The following is an 18,414-nucleotide window of genomic DNA, read 5'->3' on the forward strand; positions in this document are numbered from 1 at the left end:
TTTAAATTCAAAATAAATTGAAGAAGTTACTTCTAATGTTCAAAGAAAGATAAAACAATGAGCCAGAGATGGTGAGCATAGCAGAAAAAAACAGTGGCTCAAGTTGTAGTTTGTGACATAATTAAATAAAGTTTGCAAACAAATGGGGGGAGTGTGTTCTAAAGATGTAGTAGGAAGTTATTAAAGCGACACACGTATTACGGTTATGCGCATGCGCCTGCCCGAGCTGCCTGAAAGTGTTGTGAGACGTCGCGCTGCAGCCAAAGTGGAAATTGCTAGTGTACGAGCAGCGATTCAATACAGCCTTCTCTCCCCCTTGGAAACGCACATGGCTAATGAACTTGTGCACCGTCTTCTCGTGTCGTCATTGGTCCGCAGGTGATTACCGGGATTGGCTGTAAGTAGCTTTTGCAGAAAGGTAAACATTTAGAGGAACCGACGCAAGGAAATATGAGCTGAAACGACAGTCGGAGCTGTCAAACCTCCCGGACTGTTTATTCGAAGTGAGTCTGTGACTTTAGCAGACATGGTAGAGGTGTTCACCGGGCGGACCCTCCTGAATAAAGACGGGGATTTCGTCGACCCCGAGGAGGCGTTGAGGAACAAAGTGGTGGGGATCTATTTTTCGGCAGGATGGTGTCCCCCTTGTCGCGACTTCACACCCATTCTGTGTGATTTCTACACGGAACTCGTCGAAGAGAGCGAACCTCCTGCACAGTTTGAGATAGTTTTTGTCTCCTCTGACAAGTCGACCGAAGACATGGTTGAATATTATCATGATATGCACGGAGACTGGCTAGCTCTGCCCTGGACGGATGATTACAAACAGTGAGTATTAAAATTGAACGAAAAGTCAATGGAAGTCTGGTTATTTACCTCATAAAGTGTATGCATGTTTCCTAGTTCTACACAGACATTTTAGACTGAGTATTGTCCAAAACATAATTAGCTGCACTTTTTTGCTATTTATTTCAGTTTTATCTGATTAGTATTTAACACTATTGTCTACACAGTGTATTAGGCTGTGCTCCAGCTTATGTAAAATGCTTATTAGGGTCAGCCTCGCAGGGATTAGGTGTAAGAGCAGGGCAGACACACTGCCTCCCTCAGCTGAGGGTGACAATGACTTTTAAGATTGTGTTGTCAGCTTTTAAATGTGTGGTTCATTTTATTTTGTTTCATTTGTCTCTGAATGTCCTGCATTTTGTGTCGTATTGAATATGTGGACAGGTGTGTAATGTGTATTTCAATAGGTCAGATAGGTCAGAGATCCTTAACTTAAGTGAAAGTAACAATACCACAATGTAAGTCCTGCATTCAGAGTCTTATCAAAGTGAAGTACAGGTGTATTGCCAGCTAAATGTTCTGAAAATATTACTCATTATGAATTATTTATTTATTATATATTTGATGTATATTTAGTTGTGCATTTATGTGTAAGTAGTATTTTACTGTTGCAGCTGCTCAAGGTGAAGGTAATATAGTATATATAATAATAGTATTTTTATAATATGCTGCTTCACAGTTAAACAAATAACAATATCACAGATTACTTTCTCAATAAATCAGTCACTTAGTTTATGACATGTCCATTCCAGTCTCCATGAGGGTAAGGTGATGTTTTCAGGTATTTCATCTTGTCCGTTGTTCAACAGTTAAAAACCCTAAAACATGCAGTTTAATCAGGAAAAAAAAATAAATAAATAACATTCAAGATACTGTGAAGAGAGAACACAGAATGTTGGCATGAATCTAGTAATTACCACAGCTTTACTTTATTTTTCCATATTTCAATATTTTAGCTGTTCAAAAGGAAGCAAATTGTTTTGTATGTATTTTTTGTATAAAGCTAGTGAAATCAATACATTAAAGATTTTAAACTAATCATTTGAAGTATTAATCTGTGATCTGATCTGTGATCAGCTCCAGCTGTCAGATAAATGTAGTGGTGTAAGAAGTGCAATGGAAGTAAAGTTCAAGCATGTCAGGTTTGTATCACTGTCAAATGTACACATAAAAATTAATTATGAAAGTGAGAATACCCGCTGTGCAGGCCAGGTGGCCCCTGTCACAGTTATAGAATTATATATTATAGTGGAGGTTTCATTAATTGAATAACAAGACATCAGCTTTAATGCCCACATTAGAGAAATTAATCTGCAAAGTAACTGGCAACTCCAGCCATCAGATAAATGTAATAAGTAAAAGTAAAATTTCCTTCTAAAGTGAAAATGCCAAAGTACCTCAGATTTGTACATGAGTGTTGTGTGTGAGTAGACGTACTTTGTGTTCTGTCATTGTCAAGCGTAGAATGTTTTTTTTTCCACACAAGAGAAGCAAAACGACATTCCAGGTGTGTTTTGGCGCTAAATGTCTTTCTCCGTCTCCCTTTCCTCTCTCAGTGAGCTGAAGCAGCGCTACAAGATCACAGCGGTGCCCAAACTGGTGATCGTGAAGGAGAACGGCGACGTGATCACAGACAAGGGCAGGAAACAGATCAGAGACCGAGGTCTGGCCTGCTTCAGGTCCTGGCTGGACGCTGCAGAGATCTTTCAGAACTTTGAGGGTTAGGAAACAAATTAGGTTAACACATTAGAGAGCTGAACAAAAACCAAAGTACAAAACGCCTGTACGCCATCCCTTCATTCTGTAGCGAATGAAGGGATGATTAAAGGGATATAAAAGTTATAAAATTATATTTCTGTTACATTTTTATCAATTTTCTGCTCTTTGTCTCCAGGATATTTTTACTTCTTAAGCACTCTAAAATCCTTTAAATGAAACGATGTGAGACGGGAAAATCTATTGTTGGTGGAATTGCTCACAGCTCATGTGTTGATGAGGGGTTTAAAGTAGATATTGATTTATTTTAAGGCTTCACAAGCCCCAAAAGGTTGGAAGAAACCGCTTTAGTTGCTGACATTTAACAGAACATCCTATGCATTTAAGACAAACCTCAGGCGTGCCCTTTATGGTTCACTTTTTTTTTTTTAAAATGCTCTGCTTTATGGAAAATGTACTAGTTTCTCAGTTCATTATTAATTGATGTTCTTTATGAGCCAGTGCACTATTTAATCACAGCTAAGTTTGCCCATATCAGTAGAGAACTGCTGTCCAGAGAGTTTGCCTTTATATATTTAAGGTTTATAGTTCTACTTTGAGCTGCCTGTATATTTTTGTATTTTGTTTTTCATGAGTTGTTAAGAGGGTTATTAAAAAAAAATGTATTCTGAGATTTTGGTCACAGTTTATCATCATTGTCTGCTTTATCTCACATTTCTGTTCAGGTGTGAAGGCACCTATGAGCACTCCCATGTTTTATGAACAAACAAAGCGATTCCCTTTTGTCTCGTTAAGACGCAGAATGCCCACAGGACATTGTTTCCAGCATGCTGGCACATTCACATCCTCGGTCCTAATTGCCACTATCCCCTTGTGCGCGCTAACACGGCTGTTATCAGTTTGTACATGAAGCATCCAACAGGTATGATGACATTATGATGAGTCTGCACAGGCCGGCGTCTCCAGGTCTGTCTGCTTTGTGATATTAAATGCTGCAAGTCTTCAAAGAGCACCGTGACACACAGAGTAACGTATAGAGGCTTCAATCAGAGATACACTCCGCTGGGGATGGTGGTTCTCTTCGGGTCGGTTCAAGTGTGTTTATGCCGCTCTTCATCACAGACACAGAGGAGGCCAATGCAGAGAAAAGAGCTTCAGCCTCCAGGGAATAAAATGATGCAACTCTTCAGAGATGCTCAAACCGGCATGCTAGGAGGAGTCAAATCTACTGACATCTGATGTATTGTGGTAAGTTTATTATCTATTCTAATCCATCTTGTTCTGTTTTGTGGAAGTCGCAGTGTCATTGTGTACCACATGGGGGCACCATGTTGTCACGTGAGAATATGGTGCTTTTAACTTGGGACAGTGTATCCTTCCATTCACTCACTCATGGGCTGCATGTGAGGTGCACATAGTATGAATGGAGACACATCGGACATACATTTGCAGATTAAGATTAATAACACAAGATATAACAATAAAAGAATAATTTATCATCTATTCATTTAGGTTAACATGAAAGTCACAACAACTACTCAGCAGTATATCCAGAAACTAACATGAATCCCAGCTTTACTATCTGCAGTATTAAAATAATGTACACATGAATGATTCAGTAATTATAATCCAACAATATACATGATTTTACTTGAAACAGACTGTTTTTACTCACACTATTTATTTTTACTAAAGTAAAAGGTGTGAGTGTCCTACCACCACTGTGTAATGGTAATGAGCTAATTGCGCCTCGACTCTCTGGTAGTATTTAAAGGAGTGTCTGATTTCTGGTCAAACACGAGTCAGCAATTACAACTGAATTCCACAGATTTTATCCATATAAGTCTGAGCGGTGAAGGAAATCTCACTTCACATTTGTAATGTTTTGTATTTTCTTCCTTCCTGCTGCCTGATTGAGACCCCGGTGTGCAGAGAACCTCTCCGGTCACTTTTAATTAATATGGATCTTTATGTCGACTTCACATTTATTGCAGTCAGACTTCTTCTTGGCTTTTGGAAATGAAAGGCAGTAGTGTTTCCTGTTGCTGTAACGGTGTCTTGAATCAACTAACAAGGCTGTCTTTATGCGAGATCGGGAAGGGAGGGGGGCGGGGAGCAGGGTGGACCGGCGGAGCCTGCACTGGGAGAGCGCTCGTGTCAAGTTCAACATATCAATAGACCGGACTTCCGCTCAAAACCTTCAAAATAAAACGTTATATGTAAACTTTTTTAGTTCATCCAAAGTGAAAAAGGTCAGATCGCAGTGGCTAAATACAATGTATGATCATATTGCTCTGTGATCTTAATTTACAGCAATGGAGATGATGAGGATAATTATGATGATCATATGCTTTTTTGATCACTTCTGCAGGTATTGTAGGCTATTGGATTACCTTAGTTATTAGAGTCGTAAGTTCAATATAGAAATAGTAAGATATTTTTAGAAACAGACGCTTTGCTGAATTAGAAATGTTTGAAAAGGTAAACATAAGGCTACAGTCAGCAACCAGTTAGCTTAGCATAAGGACTAGAAGTGACTAGCATAATGTAGCACAAAGACTAGAGGTGACTAGCTTAGCTTAGCACAAGGCTAGAAGTGACTAACAGCATAACAAAGGCTAGAAGTGACTATCTTAGCTTAGCACAAGACTAGAAGTGACTAACATAGCATAACACAAAGGCTAGAAGTGACTAGCTTAGCTTAGCACAAGACTAGACGTGACTAACATAGCATAACAAAGACTAGAAGTGACTAGCTTAGCTTAGCACAAGACTAGAAGTGACTAACATAGCATAACACAAAGGCTAGAAGTGACTAGCTTAGCTTAGCACAAGACTAGAAGTGACTAACATAGCATAACACAAAGGCTAGAAGTGACTAGCTTAGCTTAGCACAAGACTAGAAGTGACTAGCATAGCATAACACAGAGACTAGAAGTGACTAGCTTAGCTTAGCACAAGACTAGAAGTGACTAGCATAGCATAACACAGAGACTAGAAGTGACTAGCGCAGCATTGCGCAAAGCTCTCAGCTTCCACTAACTTCTCATAAGTCTTTGCTGGTCACCTGGCAACTAGAGTAGTGTATTAGCCTCATTCTTTAACTTTGTAGGTGCTGGCAGACGGATGACAACAGGGCCAGGCTAGCTTCCCCGTTTTCAGCATTTAGACAGCTAAATGTTAAACTATGTTAAACGGGTTAACTTGTACCAAACAAGTATTAGTTGTCTATTCTGGGTCGCACTGACTGTGACTTCACCAGGATAAAAATCGTGTTTATTTATTAATGGGCGCTTCAGAATTCAGTATTCACAGAATTCATGCAGTGTATTTTGTATTTATTTTGAAGGCGGCGCCCCACATGTTCCGGTGTTGTTCTGTCTGGCTCCGGCACACTTCACGCTCCTCGGAGGTACAAACGCTCACACCCGCTGCCGCACTCCGCTTGTGTCGGCTGGAGACCGGCGGAGGGCTGCGGGACCGGACCGCCACACCGGGACAAGACAAAACCCCCACCCAGGGATGGACTGAGGCAAAGACCGCTGGAACAAGAGGTCAGTTGGCTCGGTGTGAGGGAATGGTAACATGTGAAGTACAGAGGTAGCCTGCTGATAGCCTTAATGTAAAAGATAACAATCACAGAACCTAATTAGTGCTTAATGCGCCTTAATATCAGTATAACTTGCTTTGTTCGGCGTTAAGTGCTCGGTTGGTGTCTGTGCAGAGAAGGATTTATTCATGTATTGAGTGGATACACACTTTTCTGACATATTTGATTCGCATGTCAGAATCTTTATAGGTAAATACTGTTAAAGCCAGGTTATCAATCTGTTTGTCATGTTTCAGATGCCACTTCAAAGCAAAATTACACTCCCACAATAATTTCTGGTGGGTAGACCCAGATAATAAAATTACATGCACTCAGTGAAAGTGCAGGCTTCTTTTCCACAGTGTTCCTCTGCATCCACACACACACACACACACACACACACACACACACACACACACACACACACACACACACATGCATACAGTACACAGCATACTGAGCGTGCTGGAGGTTTTATCAGTGAAATGGTTTCTAATCCTGCTTAGTGCACTCACTAACAGGCACCTAGCACCCTGAAATATTTGGTTTGCAAGCTGCCAGAGTTGTTTTTCACATATTAGAAGAATGAAACCGGAGATTATGTGGGCTTTGAGGTTGTTTAGCAAGCAGAGAAGAAGAAAGACCTTGCAGAGTGTGCACACACTGTATGCTCAATGTAAATGACTGCACATGCCTGCCCTGTATCCTCTACGAGTGATTAACTGGAAACATTGATGTGATACTTGATGACATATATGTGCTCCCAATGCCTGAAAGATAAAGTTGCCCCCTTTTAGATGCTCAATACATGTGTGTGTGTGTGTGTGTTCCACGTGTTTTCTGTGCATGTGCATTAGTCTATGTGTGTGTGTGTTGTGCTCTTAATATCTGTTGCAGTGCAGAACACATGTATTCTCACGTTTCACAGATCAGATAACAGGACATTTTCCCACTAACATTTTAATGCTGCTGATGTAACGTCCCTGCGGTGTATTGACAAATTACCTCTGATGATAGAACAGTTGCCTTTGCTCATTTGGATAATGCCGGTTTATAAAAATCTATTCAATTAAATGGAGAGCTTATGAATGGCACTGACAGTTATATTGCCTTCAGGGCTGACTGTCAGTTTCACTCACGCAAACCAGTATGAATTTTCAACAGCAGAGGGTGGAGCTGGTTCAGTCACACTTACTCCTGTAAACAATACTAAGATCTGTTTGAGCCGCTCACAGCCAAACCACAACCTGTGCACCATGCCACGCAAAGAGGTTACAGTTGAGAAATGCTGCAGTTGAGCCTGTCTGTAGTGTTTGCAGGGTGGTTTTACTGTCCACAGAGAAGAGGGAAGTAATGAGCTCAGGCCCTTCCTGAACTTGGCTCGCACTTGCAAACATCTTTCACCACTCATTTGCCAATCTTTTCTGCTGGATAGATTCAGTGGACTTCTGCTGCACAAGTGGCAAGAAATTACAAAGGCAGTGATGTATAATTATGAAGGTGTGCTGCAGGTGAGTGGCTGAGATGAACAGATCTGCGGACACACTGGATTTGTTTATTTTGTGTCAGCCTCAATTGTTTTGCTCACTTGCCATTTCTATTATCGGCTATTCATAATTCTCCATTTGTAAAGTTACTATCTGCAACAGTGAAACATGTGACATAGAAAGAGTCTCACTGCACCACAATTACACAGAGATGAGCTGTGCCATATCAGAATTGTATTGTGGTTTTTCATTGTGTTTTGCTGAATGAGGGAGTACCCTCTAATTTCCCCTCTGTGCACAGACACATGTGGTACTCTGTACAGCTGGGTGGTGGCTGCTCTTGTATCATTGGTTTATAGAAGAGATCAATCTGTTCCTTTGACTCAAACAGATGCCAAAATAAATGTTAGTGTTCCCTGCTTTTTATGATGACTGCGAGATACTAATGTCTGCAAATGAAAGCACATCATATTCCTGATATTGGAGTTTTAAAGCTGATACTGCTACCGACATTTGAGGCTTTTACACTTTTTGATAAAGATCCCTCTTGGTTAGCAAAGAATTGTGACTAAAGACATTTACTGAAATGAACATTTTAAAGTTCACCATTGAGCAAACAAACTATGTAATTGCAGCACTTTTCCTAAATTACCTGAAGCGTATTTCTGGAGGCGACCAATAAACCCGCCCATCATATTGAGCTTTTGTGTATTAACATGACTTGTCATGTATTAACATGAAGACACCACATTTACCCCAAATATCAGATTAAAAACAGAATCTTAAACCAGAAGATTCTTAGCTTTTTGGTCTGGAATCTGATTTATCAACATAAAATAAAACATATATTTTATCAAGAATTTAAAATAATTATCTTTTTAGATACAAATTTCATGGAAATCTGGACTGTGTGAGACAATGTAAGTTTCCACTGTAACTCTTTTTTAGACGAAGAAATATTGTATTAACAAGCGTTTTGAACGACTGCATTTATATTATAATAAACACATAATAAAACATAAATGTGCTGTGTGGGAGAACTGATATGATTAGTGCCACTGAATAGCAGCCATCTATCTATCTATCTATCTATCTATCTATCTATCTATCTATCTATCTATCTATCTATCTATCTATCTATCTACATTCTCTGCTGCTGCAATGACCCATTTTCCCCATGGTGACCATTAAAGTTTCATCTGATACAATCTAACCTAACTGTGAGAAGAAATGGGGCACTTTGAGGACCAACGCAGGGAAAGGGAGAGGAGGGGGAAGGAGGAGGAAAGGGTGGGGGGGTGTTGTCGGTGGATGTTAACACGGGCCGCTTGTAGTGAAGCAGAGGAGAGTAATGTGGTGTTTTTTAAGGGCCTTCCAGATGGCACGTCGACAGGAAGGTTCCGGGGAAACCGGCCCCTAATGAATGGGAGGGAGAATCACCTGAGGGGACAAGAGACATCAAAGAAGCCTTTCTCTGCTTCTCGTTCCTACTCCCCCTCCCACGTGTTCACTTTATACTGACTTCTCTTCATTTTCTCCTCGCACCACGTATCTGATCTACCCACTTAATAGTTCCCCCAAGTAATCAGGGCATAGTTGGCACTCTCACCAGCCTCCTTCTTCCACTCATTTTAAAATGTATCTTAATTGATCTCTCCTCTTCTCCTCTCTTCTCCTTTGTTACCTCCCTAGAGGACATTCCTCATTTTTACAGTGAGACTGCTGGAGGGCAGGTTCAGACAGAGCTGTCTGAGGAGAAGCCCTGACATTCACTGAGGCCAACATGCACATAAACGCATTACCATCCTTGACCTGTAACAAATACACCGCCCACTAGAGGCTGTAGGAAGACAGGAGAGAGAGAGAGACATAGATGGACAGTGTGGAGCGGAGTTTAAACATGCATGGTTTTGTGGTTTATCGGGTTGTTTGTAATGATCACAGAGGCCACTTCCTGAGATTGAGAGTGGATGTGTGTGGGAGGAGGGGGTGCTGTTTAAAACACTAATGTGCCTGTGCACTCTCAGATAAACATGTGCACAGTGTGTACTTTTTCAGTATCAGATGAGAAACCATGAGATTTTTAAAGGACCATAAAAGTTGTTTTGTATGTTTACTACTAATATAGCTTGCTTTCCATAACTGCTGATCATTTTGCAAACCAGTGTAATAAAGAAAATTGACCATGCTTTGTTTTTAGGCATCCATTGGCTTCCATTCATAATTGTACATTAAGAAAATCTATTAGCAGTTTGTTGAAACTGTCTTTAGTTGTGTAATTCCATGTTTTTAAGTTACTGGGTTGTGAGGTAATGCGCAGACTGTTAAAGGGGAACTCCTTTAATTTAACGCGTCAGGATCAGTTTCCTCATCATTGTTGAGGACTTGTCTGCCTGTGGAAACAGTTGTATAATGTCTCAAGTGTTTCCGCAGGTGCTTTGTGATGTCTACGATGATGTCATCAGGGGTTATCTCAGCTTGGGTTTAAAGATGACACGTTTCAAACAAAAAGCCTGTGTCACAGTCTGGGGGTGTGGAGTTTGAAAGACGTGGCTATCAGCCAGGGATGGTCTAACAGAGAGAAAGAAACACTGTCTTTTGCATTATGTGAAATGTATAGTTTGGATTGGTATTTTTACAGCTTTGCTGCTTATAGGCACTAATAGTCAGGGTATCTTAAGATGGATTGATACAGTAGTTAATGGAAGGGGTTAACAAAGGTTCCACCATAAATACCTAATGTGTAAGTATTGATTTATAGATCAGCATTGGATATCAGCACATCAACACTAAGGTCATGCCATATTATGATGTCACTATACTCCCACCAGTATCTGTGTTTAAATTCTTTCATATAGGTCGTGGCACGATCAGCCATGAGAAGGCTAGCTCAGTTCATTACTGAATATGAAGCTGTTACGTCCAATCGCAGAATTTATATTGTTTTGTTTGCAGTGATAAAGTGCAGTGATTGCAGTGAGCAGATGGTTTGCAGTGGAGATGGCTTTGCCAGATGTGTGTCTCTGAAAAAGTAACACATATATAATTTACCAATAACTGAGTCTTTTTTAAAAAAAAACTCGCTTCAGGTTGTCTTCGCTCTCAACAAACTCTACCAGTGTAATGTTGACCAAACGCAGTACCCATGTGGCATCTCCATAGTCACTGTGGCATCGATGTGTAGTTATATTTTTGTGCTAAGACCCCCGTATCGATGTCTTAACCCATTAATGCACAACTACAAATTCCGCTTTAGCTTCAGCTGAGCAGATATGATTGGAATTTTACCCCTTTAAATGATTAACCATGCAATGATTATGTAGCTTTGGCAAAACTTGCAGATTGGATGTTCACTGTGATGGATTACACAACTCAAGCAAGTTTCATTAGTCTACTAATACATTTTGAAATTGTGCAGGAATGAATGGAAAATAATGGCTCCCAGCAACAGAGGGAAAAATACATCAGCATGGAAATGAGAATGGTCAGCAAAAATATAAAGTGTAGAATTTGCAGGTAAAGCGCAAACACACTGATAAGAGCCTTTAAATCAGATATACAGTATCTTCTCTGTGTTTTTGTCTCTCTTTCTTGCAGTTTCTCTCACTCAGACACTCACTTAAAGGCTCTCAGTCAATGCAGGAATACATGCTGTATGGTTTCAGTGCATATATTATTCTTTAAGAGTGGCCTCTTCGAGCTTGAATGTATTACCAGCGCAGGGCAAATAGAATCGGCTCTATGTCCGACAGCCAGGCTGAGATGCTTCATTTGTCATGATGAGAGGGTCACAAGGTTGCTTCTCAAATGCTTCAGACATTTAAAGCTTGACCTGTGTAGGCTGTCGGACAGAGAGGAGCACAGATAATCTGTCGCCCGTGTGTGATTTCTGCTGTGCTAGTGTGACCATTAACCAGAAATGAGGCAGAGGGCTGAGAAAAAATTCATTCTTTCTGTTTTTCTCACAGCAAACTCCTGCAGTCCTACAGAACCCTTCCCTCAATGCTCTCTCTTTCCTCACACTCTTTTTTTCCCTTTCTGGCTTATTTTCACAAAGATAAACCCAGCACTTTTAACAGGTGTTAAGAGGGTAACATTAATATTTTTTGCTGCAAATGGAACAGATATACACACAATCCCACATAGATACACACAAATTGACGCACACACACAAATGCCCTGTGGGCAGGAAGCAGCAGCAGGAGGGGGGAAGTGATTTCGGAGGCTGAACCAGATGCTGCAGAGCTCTGCTTTGGAAACATCTCTGGCCACCAAATACTAAATCATTCTCTTTCTCCTCTCTCTTTTTCTCGTCTTTATGACAGCCTGAGTATTTATTTCATGTCTATGTCTGTGACCCACTCTTGTCTCCGGATCCCTGTTTCTATTTCTACCAGAATGAAGAATGAAATATAAGGGGGAAAACACATTTATCAGTTATGTCATCTCAGGAAGTGGAGGAAATGTTTCCCTGCCTTGTTTCTCTGTTGGTAAACAAGCCTGACAGCATGTAGATTTATTAGCTCCATTATGCAAAGAGGATTTCGGCAAATGCAGCTTTGTGAGATCTTTGATAGAAGCTGTGCCGGAGCAACGTGAGCGGTTAAGGCTGAAACAAAGATCAGGAAATTGTTATCAGGTGCTTGTCCTGCCAGACACAGAGTTAAAAAGGGAAGTCACAGAGAACAAACAGGAACTGTTTTAATATCATGTCTGTTTCACTCTGAGTTTTTTCTGTTGAAACAGACAGCTTAGGAGAAGAAACTCTTATATATTGTAGTGATAACATACAATAAAATTGCACCGTATTGGGTGAAGTCGGGGCAGGGTGTTGTGGTAAGGTTCCAAACGCAAAGTCATCATATGATGTCATTTCCCCACAGTTTGGGTTTGGTTGGTTTGGTTTCGCTGATTTGTCTCTTGAAATACACATTAGTATCTCATCAGCAACGTTTTCTGTAGAAAATTCAGGTAACAGGTTAACAAAACCACACTAGCCACACTGTGTGACTGCTTTGAGCTAAATGCTTACATCAGCATGCTAACATGCTTACAGTGATAGTGCTAACATGCTGATGTTTAGCAGGTAAACAGTTAACCATGTTTACCATGTTACTTTGCCATGTAAGCATGGACACATTTTCTAATTAGCACAAAACACAAAGTACAACTGAGACTGATGGGAATTAGTTTTAGGTGTTTGGTCATAAACCAAAGTGTTGGATAAATTAAACTTTTGACCTGATGAGGGTGCCAGATGAAAAGTATGGGGATCATCAAAGTTATTACAGTTCACCCTCAGGGGGACATGCATTGTCACAAAATTTCAAAAATAGTTGTTTAGACATTTCACTTAAAACCACAAGTGTGAACCCTGCTGACCCCGTGGTGACACTAGAGAAAAAGTAGCAAAAAAATAGCTAAATTCATAAGGAGATATCATCTGAGAAACATGATTGTCTGTACAAATTTTCACGGTAATCCATCCAATAGTTCAGAACTAGTCTAGTCTAGAATAAAACAGTGGACCGGCTGACCACACATAGAGAGATCATCACCATGCAACACTAAGGAACAGTAATGAGACTATACCATATTGCTAGGAAAAACTAGTTAGTTTATGGGAAATGCATAGTACATTTTTAATGGATTTCTTGTAATAATAATTGTTGTTGACAATGTGTAAATGAAAGCTAAATATCACATATCAAACACGTGCTCACTCAATATGTACTTTAAAGATAAGCTTCGTGACGCACATGTTTGGTAACTCAGAGCAGGAAATTACTGACTGCCTGTTTAGACATCCCACCACCAATAAAGTCAAACATGATTATTTAGCTGCCAGTGTTCCTGTGTTGCAGCCATGCCTATCCCCATGGGGAGTCAAATGACTAGGACTGAATCAACTCATTCATTCCTGGAGAGACTCAGTGGTTTGACTGTGAGTCTCTGCTCATAAATCTCAGTCATACCAGCCACCTTTCAGTGATGAATCTTTCTCTTGTAAGTTAACAACAGGCATGGACTGCTTTGACACAGAGGATTTGAACTTCTGTCGTGTGTGTGTGTGTGTGTTGTGTATTGCACTGATTGTCTCTAAAACTAACATCTCACACTATGACTGTATATAAAGATCGTCTCCGCTTCCTCCCACTGCAAAAAAAATGAAGCCAAAATATCCTGGATAAGGCCGCTCCCATCTTGTTCTGGTGGTCTCTTGCAGCCAGAGTCTAGGAAATAGGTTATTATGAAATGATTGACCTATTTTATGTTGTTATACGCTGTGCAGATTTAGAGAGAAATTTGTTGTTTATCACTTTTATATATTATAAAATTATATTAACATATTTTATATGTTTTATATATTCGTCTTATGATTGTGTGGCGATCAATCAATCAGAATGATCCTACCTGAGCTGTACTGTAGTTAAAAGCTGTCCATGTGCTCCCCATTAAACGGGCAAATTCACCTTCAGAATGTCAGAACTAAGTGCTTGCTTTCATTTGTGTGAATGACTCGTGGTCAGTTTCTTTGGCGTTATAATAGTTTGTCACTCTAGGTCTTAGAACCAAGAAAGCCAGCAAAGTCATCTGGGAGAAGTGATGTAATTATTTAAAGGATCCCAGCTTGTGTTCACATGGATACGAGACTAATGAGAGCTCCCTGTGAAGAGAACCAACCAGAGAAAGCCATTAAACTGCCACCACACCATTAATGTCTTGCCATATTTTTCCTGTGGATTTATAGACTCATATAATGACATCATGAGGATTTTCCTGTAATTGACAGGATGATACTCCTTCACAGCAGCCATATTTCGCTCTCCATCTCTCACTCACCCACTTTTCCCAGAGCACCCTCTCCTCAAACATTTTCTAAGTCGGCAGTGGAGGTCCTGCTGGAGAGACGCCCCGTCTCTCCTGATTCAGCCGTCTGTTAGAGCACAGTCCAGTATTCACTCCTGCCATATACTAATCCTTTCATTAGGCTCGGCTTCAGGCAGCCCTGTCAATGAGCTGACTGTGTGGGGATTCAAGAGAGACCAAGACTGATACACAGAGATACATTTACAGATACATACTGTAACTCAAACACTGAAACACCTTCCCACAGAAACATATATATGTATATATGCATATTCAAGACTCACATTCACTCATCCAAATATACCTCGGTGTCACTCACCTTCTCTCTACTGGTGTTGCTTAAAAGTCAGCATCTACACTCATATATTTGTGGCGCCGTATTTGTTAATGATCTCATTAGAATTGCCTTCTTGGCCCGAGACCCCTTAAAATGATGCAACGTCTACTTGAGAAGTCTCATCATGGGCTGATGATTTTTCAACTTGGATTGATTCATCATGGGGATTTTTAGATGCCTGTGGAGAATTAAGTATTTCACAAGAAAACACAAATCACCTGAAATCATCTGAGAAATAGACACATAATTCTGTTCATCAGAAAATCAGAAATATCCTCTCTCTTTTTTATTCTCTTAACAGGTTGGAAAATATGTTTATTTGCTTTCTTGCTGACATCTAGATGAGTAGATTGATTCCACGCTCATGTGTCAACGCTAAATATGGTGCTCAGCTTTGCATAAAGACTGGAAACAAGGGTAAAGAGCACTCATGGTTCTGCTTGAAGTTAAAAAAAAGATCCATAACTCGTAATTTTTACACTTTGGTCTTTGTACAAATTGAGCAAACAAGATATAACTCTTAATTAGAGAGCTTTAGAAGCGTTTGAAGGTATAACTTGTTACATCCTGATACAGTCATGCTTGTTATTCATCCCTATTTTCATTCTTTATGCTTAGCTTTGCTAACATGCAATTGGCCATTGTCTTATATTCAAAGGGGTATGGGACAACATCACATTCAGTTTTATTATCGCGCCCGCAGCATTTAAATCTTTTCCCTCTTGGTTCAACCATCCAAGACCGACAGTGATCCAGCATCACTGCAAATGGAGCAGATGTCGTGTTGCCCTACCTCCTTAGCTGAACGTATTCTTTCTTCACTACCTTTGCCTTTAAATAACACAAGTTACACAGTCCCTTAAAATATGGTCCAAAATAAGGCGACAATTTGGACAGGAAATAGTTCTCCTCATGCACCGCTGTCCCCCAGCCACTTTTTTCCTTCCTCCATAATTGGCACTTCATTTGAGCCGTGAAAGCGTAATGGTATTGAAACTATGAAAGCTCTTTACATTCATGGAATATTTTGCTTCTTTGACCAATTGCGCATCAAATTTAGTCTACCACAAATGCAGTTCTTAAGATTTTTTCAAATCCACAATTTTCTTCTCTCCAATACGTCTTCTGTTCCTCGTCTGCCCAAAAATACATCTATCTGTGGAAACTTTGTTCTCCTTTAGTGCCTCAGCTAAAGCAGCACTTTCGTTTTTAGATGATTATTTATCTAATTTGCACACTTATTCTGAAATCTGCTTGGGAGAATAATTTGGGAAGATGCATTGGATAATGTACATACAGCATCAGTATGCATTAGGAATGGGTTAATATAGTTTAAAATGCTACATTGCCTTCATTATTTCATTGTGCTACTTTGGCACACATGTACACACTGTGTGTGTTACAGGTATAGTTTTTTTAATCTTCTGTCAATTATCTATTCCTGTTTTTTTCATTGTTTTTCCCCTTTTGGTTGTTTTTTTGCAAAACACAAAAATGTTATTCACATTGAACTTATATGTGAAACTAAAAAGCAATAAAAACAAAAGTAAAAATATCAGCCTACCAGCAACTCCTTTTGTGCTGAACAATTTCTGGGGCCAGGCACAGTGACTTTTAAACAAGCAAGAATATCATTCTGGGTCTCTCAAAAAAGAGATATTGTATCTTACGATACCCTGTGGTTATATAAAACTTAAATAGTCTATTCTAGCAGCATTGCAGACCCACTGTATACGTACTGCAAGTATAGATAGATGTATAGATGTGTCCCAGTTACTTTCTTCTATATCCACTGTACACACACTCACAATGACACACATACACTTTCATTTGTACACATTTAAGCACACACGGTTGCACTCTGTGTCATGTTCTCACACATCAGTTACAGCATTGTTTTCCAGAAGCTGCAGTCCTGAAGGAATGCTTAGTTTGGCGAAGGCAGATAAACTCTTTGCCGTCCTAAACTAACATGTAAAAGAGGCCTGGCGTGTTTCCGATTTTTAAATGTCACAAGTAATGTTGATGCAATACAGTTGGAGGAGGTCAAGATGGTAAGAAGGAGCACTAATGACAAACCTCTAAGTGTCTCTGCTTTCTGTTTTCTCCATCAGGAAAACATCATGAGGAAACCACCGCTGACCGAGGATTTGCTTTCTCATGAAACGTAGCATTTTTTGCTCCATGCATCACCCTGCTTCATGTGGGCTGATGTGGCTGAACGTTCAACCATTCCAAGACGTTTCCTGAGACACATTCTCCATGCTGGGAACAGGCAGGCAGACGGGAAGAGGGCATCATGGACTGACTGAGAGAGTCAGAGCATGTGCAAACAGATGAGTCATATATTGGTGATGTAACAATGTTTGGGGCAGAGTCTTCAAGCAGACTATAGAGCTAATTGGAGTAACAGAAAGGGAGAAATGTTTTTTTATAAGCTTTTGGCCTTCATACATTCACTTTGCCAATGAAGAAACAAGTTACAATCTCAGGCAATGGAGGGGCGATGACCAAATTCAGATGAAATGACCTCACACTGATAAGTAGCCGACCTCACTGGGTGATGGAACATAATCACAAATGGACTCTTATCATCGTAGCTGGAGTGTGTGAGGTTACATGATATTTCTGTGTGTGTGTGTGTGTGTGTGTATGGATGGCTGTTTAACACAGAGGAGTGAACTTTCATGCTACATGCAGCAATGTTGCGGCGTGGATTACTAGCCTGGGTCTCCCGTGTTGGAGTGCTGCTAGTGCTCCTCTGCTGCTCCCTGTCTCTCCTCTATGTGATGACTTGCAGTCCACCACACTCTGATGACCCTCCACTGAGTCATGCGCTACCCCGCGCTGGACCCAACCACCCCAGCCTGGGAGGCACTGGGCCGGGGATTGGAGCAGGGGCAGGCGGGACAGGAGTATCCCGAGCTGGGGCTGCTCAGAGCGGTGGAGCCCCTGGTGTCCAGTCTTATCAGGTGCTCCTCCAAGAACGTGAGGAGCAGCACCGCCTCCACATCTCCTCCTTGAAGAAGCAGATAGCTCAGCTCAAGGAGGCTTTGCAGGAGCGTAGCCAGCAGCTGAAAGGAGTGCAGGAGAGCCTAAAGAGAGCTGCCGGGGGCCCAGCAGAGGGACAGGAGCCTGGGGCTGGATCACAGGCAGGTGGTCTCGGGGACGGTCAGGGACCCAAGAGCCAGCAGGCAGACCTCCAGGAGTTCCTGCGGAGCCAGCTGTCAAAGGCCGAAGTGACCGTTGGCACCAGGTTGCCCAGCGAGTATGCGGTGGTGCCCTTTGAGAGTTTCACCCTGCAGAGGGTGTACCAGCTGGAGATGGGGCTGACGCGTCACCCAGAGGAGAAGCCTGTGAGGAGGGACAAGAGAGAGGAGCTGGGGGAGGTTCTGGAGACGGCCCTGCACAGCCTCAATACACCATCTTCCCAGCAAAGCAGCAAGAGTGCAGCAGAAAAGACTCAAGCAAGCAAAGTGTACTCACCGTCTGACTTCATAGAAGGTGAGCACACATCGAATGTCAACCCTTTCTGCTAGAAATTATGTTTATAGACAACCAATCTGGAA

General features: G+C 41.0%; 2 protein-coding genes across 2 annotated transcripts in view; both read left to right on the forward strand.

The window, feature by feature from the left end:
* The first annotated feature begins 312 nt into the window (after positions 1 to 312).
* On the forward strand, positions 313 to 3,233 carry nxnl2 (nucleoredoxin like 2). The gene is made up of 2 exons (XM_070850724.1): positions 313 to 828; positions 2,403 to 3,233. The coding sequence occupies exons 1-2, from the start codon at positions 527 to 529 to the stop codon at positions 2,569 to 2,571; spliced, it is 471 nt and encodes a 156-aa protein (XP_070706825.1). The 5' UTR covers positions 313 to 526; the 3' UTR covers positions 2,572 to 3,233.
* A 2,784-nt stretch (positions 3,234 to 6,017) lies between these two features.
* Positions 6,018 to 18,414, forward strand: part of csgalnact1a (chondroitin sulfate N-acetylgalactosaminyltransferase 1a) — a 29,697-nt gene continuing 17,300 nt past the window's right edge. Inside the window, exons 1-2 of the mRNA XM_070850926.1 lie at positions 6,018 to 6,116; positions 16,960 to 18,349. Of these exons, the coding sequence (XP_070707027.1) occupies positions 17,533 to 18,349 (817 nt within the window). The 5' untranslated portion in view covers positions 6,018 to 6,116; positions 16,960 to 17,532. The remainder of the gene's footprint in view (positions 6,117 to 16,959; positions 18,350 to 18,414) is intronic.

The sequence above is a fragment of the Pempheris klunzingeri genome, chromosome 19 (genome assembly GCF_042242105.1).
Source record: "Pempheris klunzingeri isolate RE-2024b chromosome 19, fPemKlu1.hap1, whole genome shotgun sequence".
In the NCBI taxonomy this organism is placed as follows: domain Eukaryota; kingdom Metazoa; phylum Chordata; class Actinopteri; order Acropomatiformes; family Pempheridae; genus Pempheris; species Pempheris klunzingeri.

Bases quoted from the DNA above. Each gene is read 5' to 3' on its own strand.
- nxnl2 (XM_070850724.1), top strand. From the start codon at position 527: ATGGTAGAGGTGTTCACCGGGCGGACCCTCCTGAATAAAGACGGGGAT. The intron at 829-2,402 runs GTGAGTATTAAA...TTCCTCTCTCAG, and splicing joins TGGACGGATGATTACAAACA to TGAGCTGAAGCAGCGCTACA.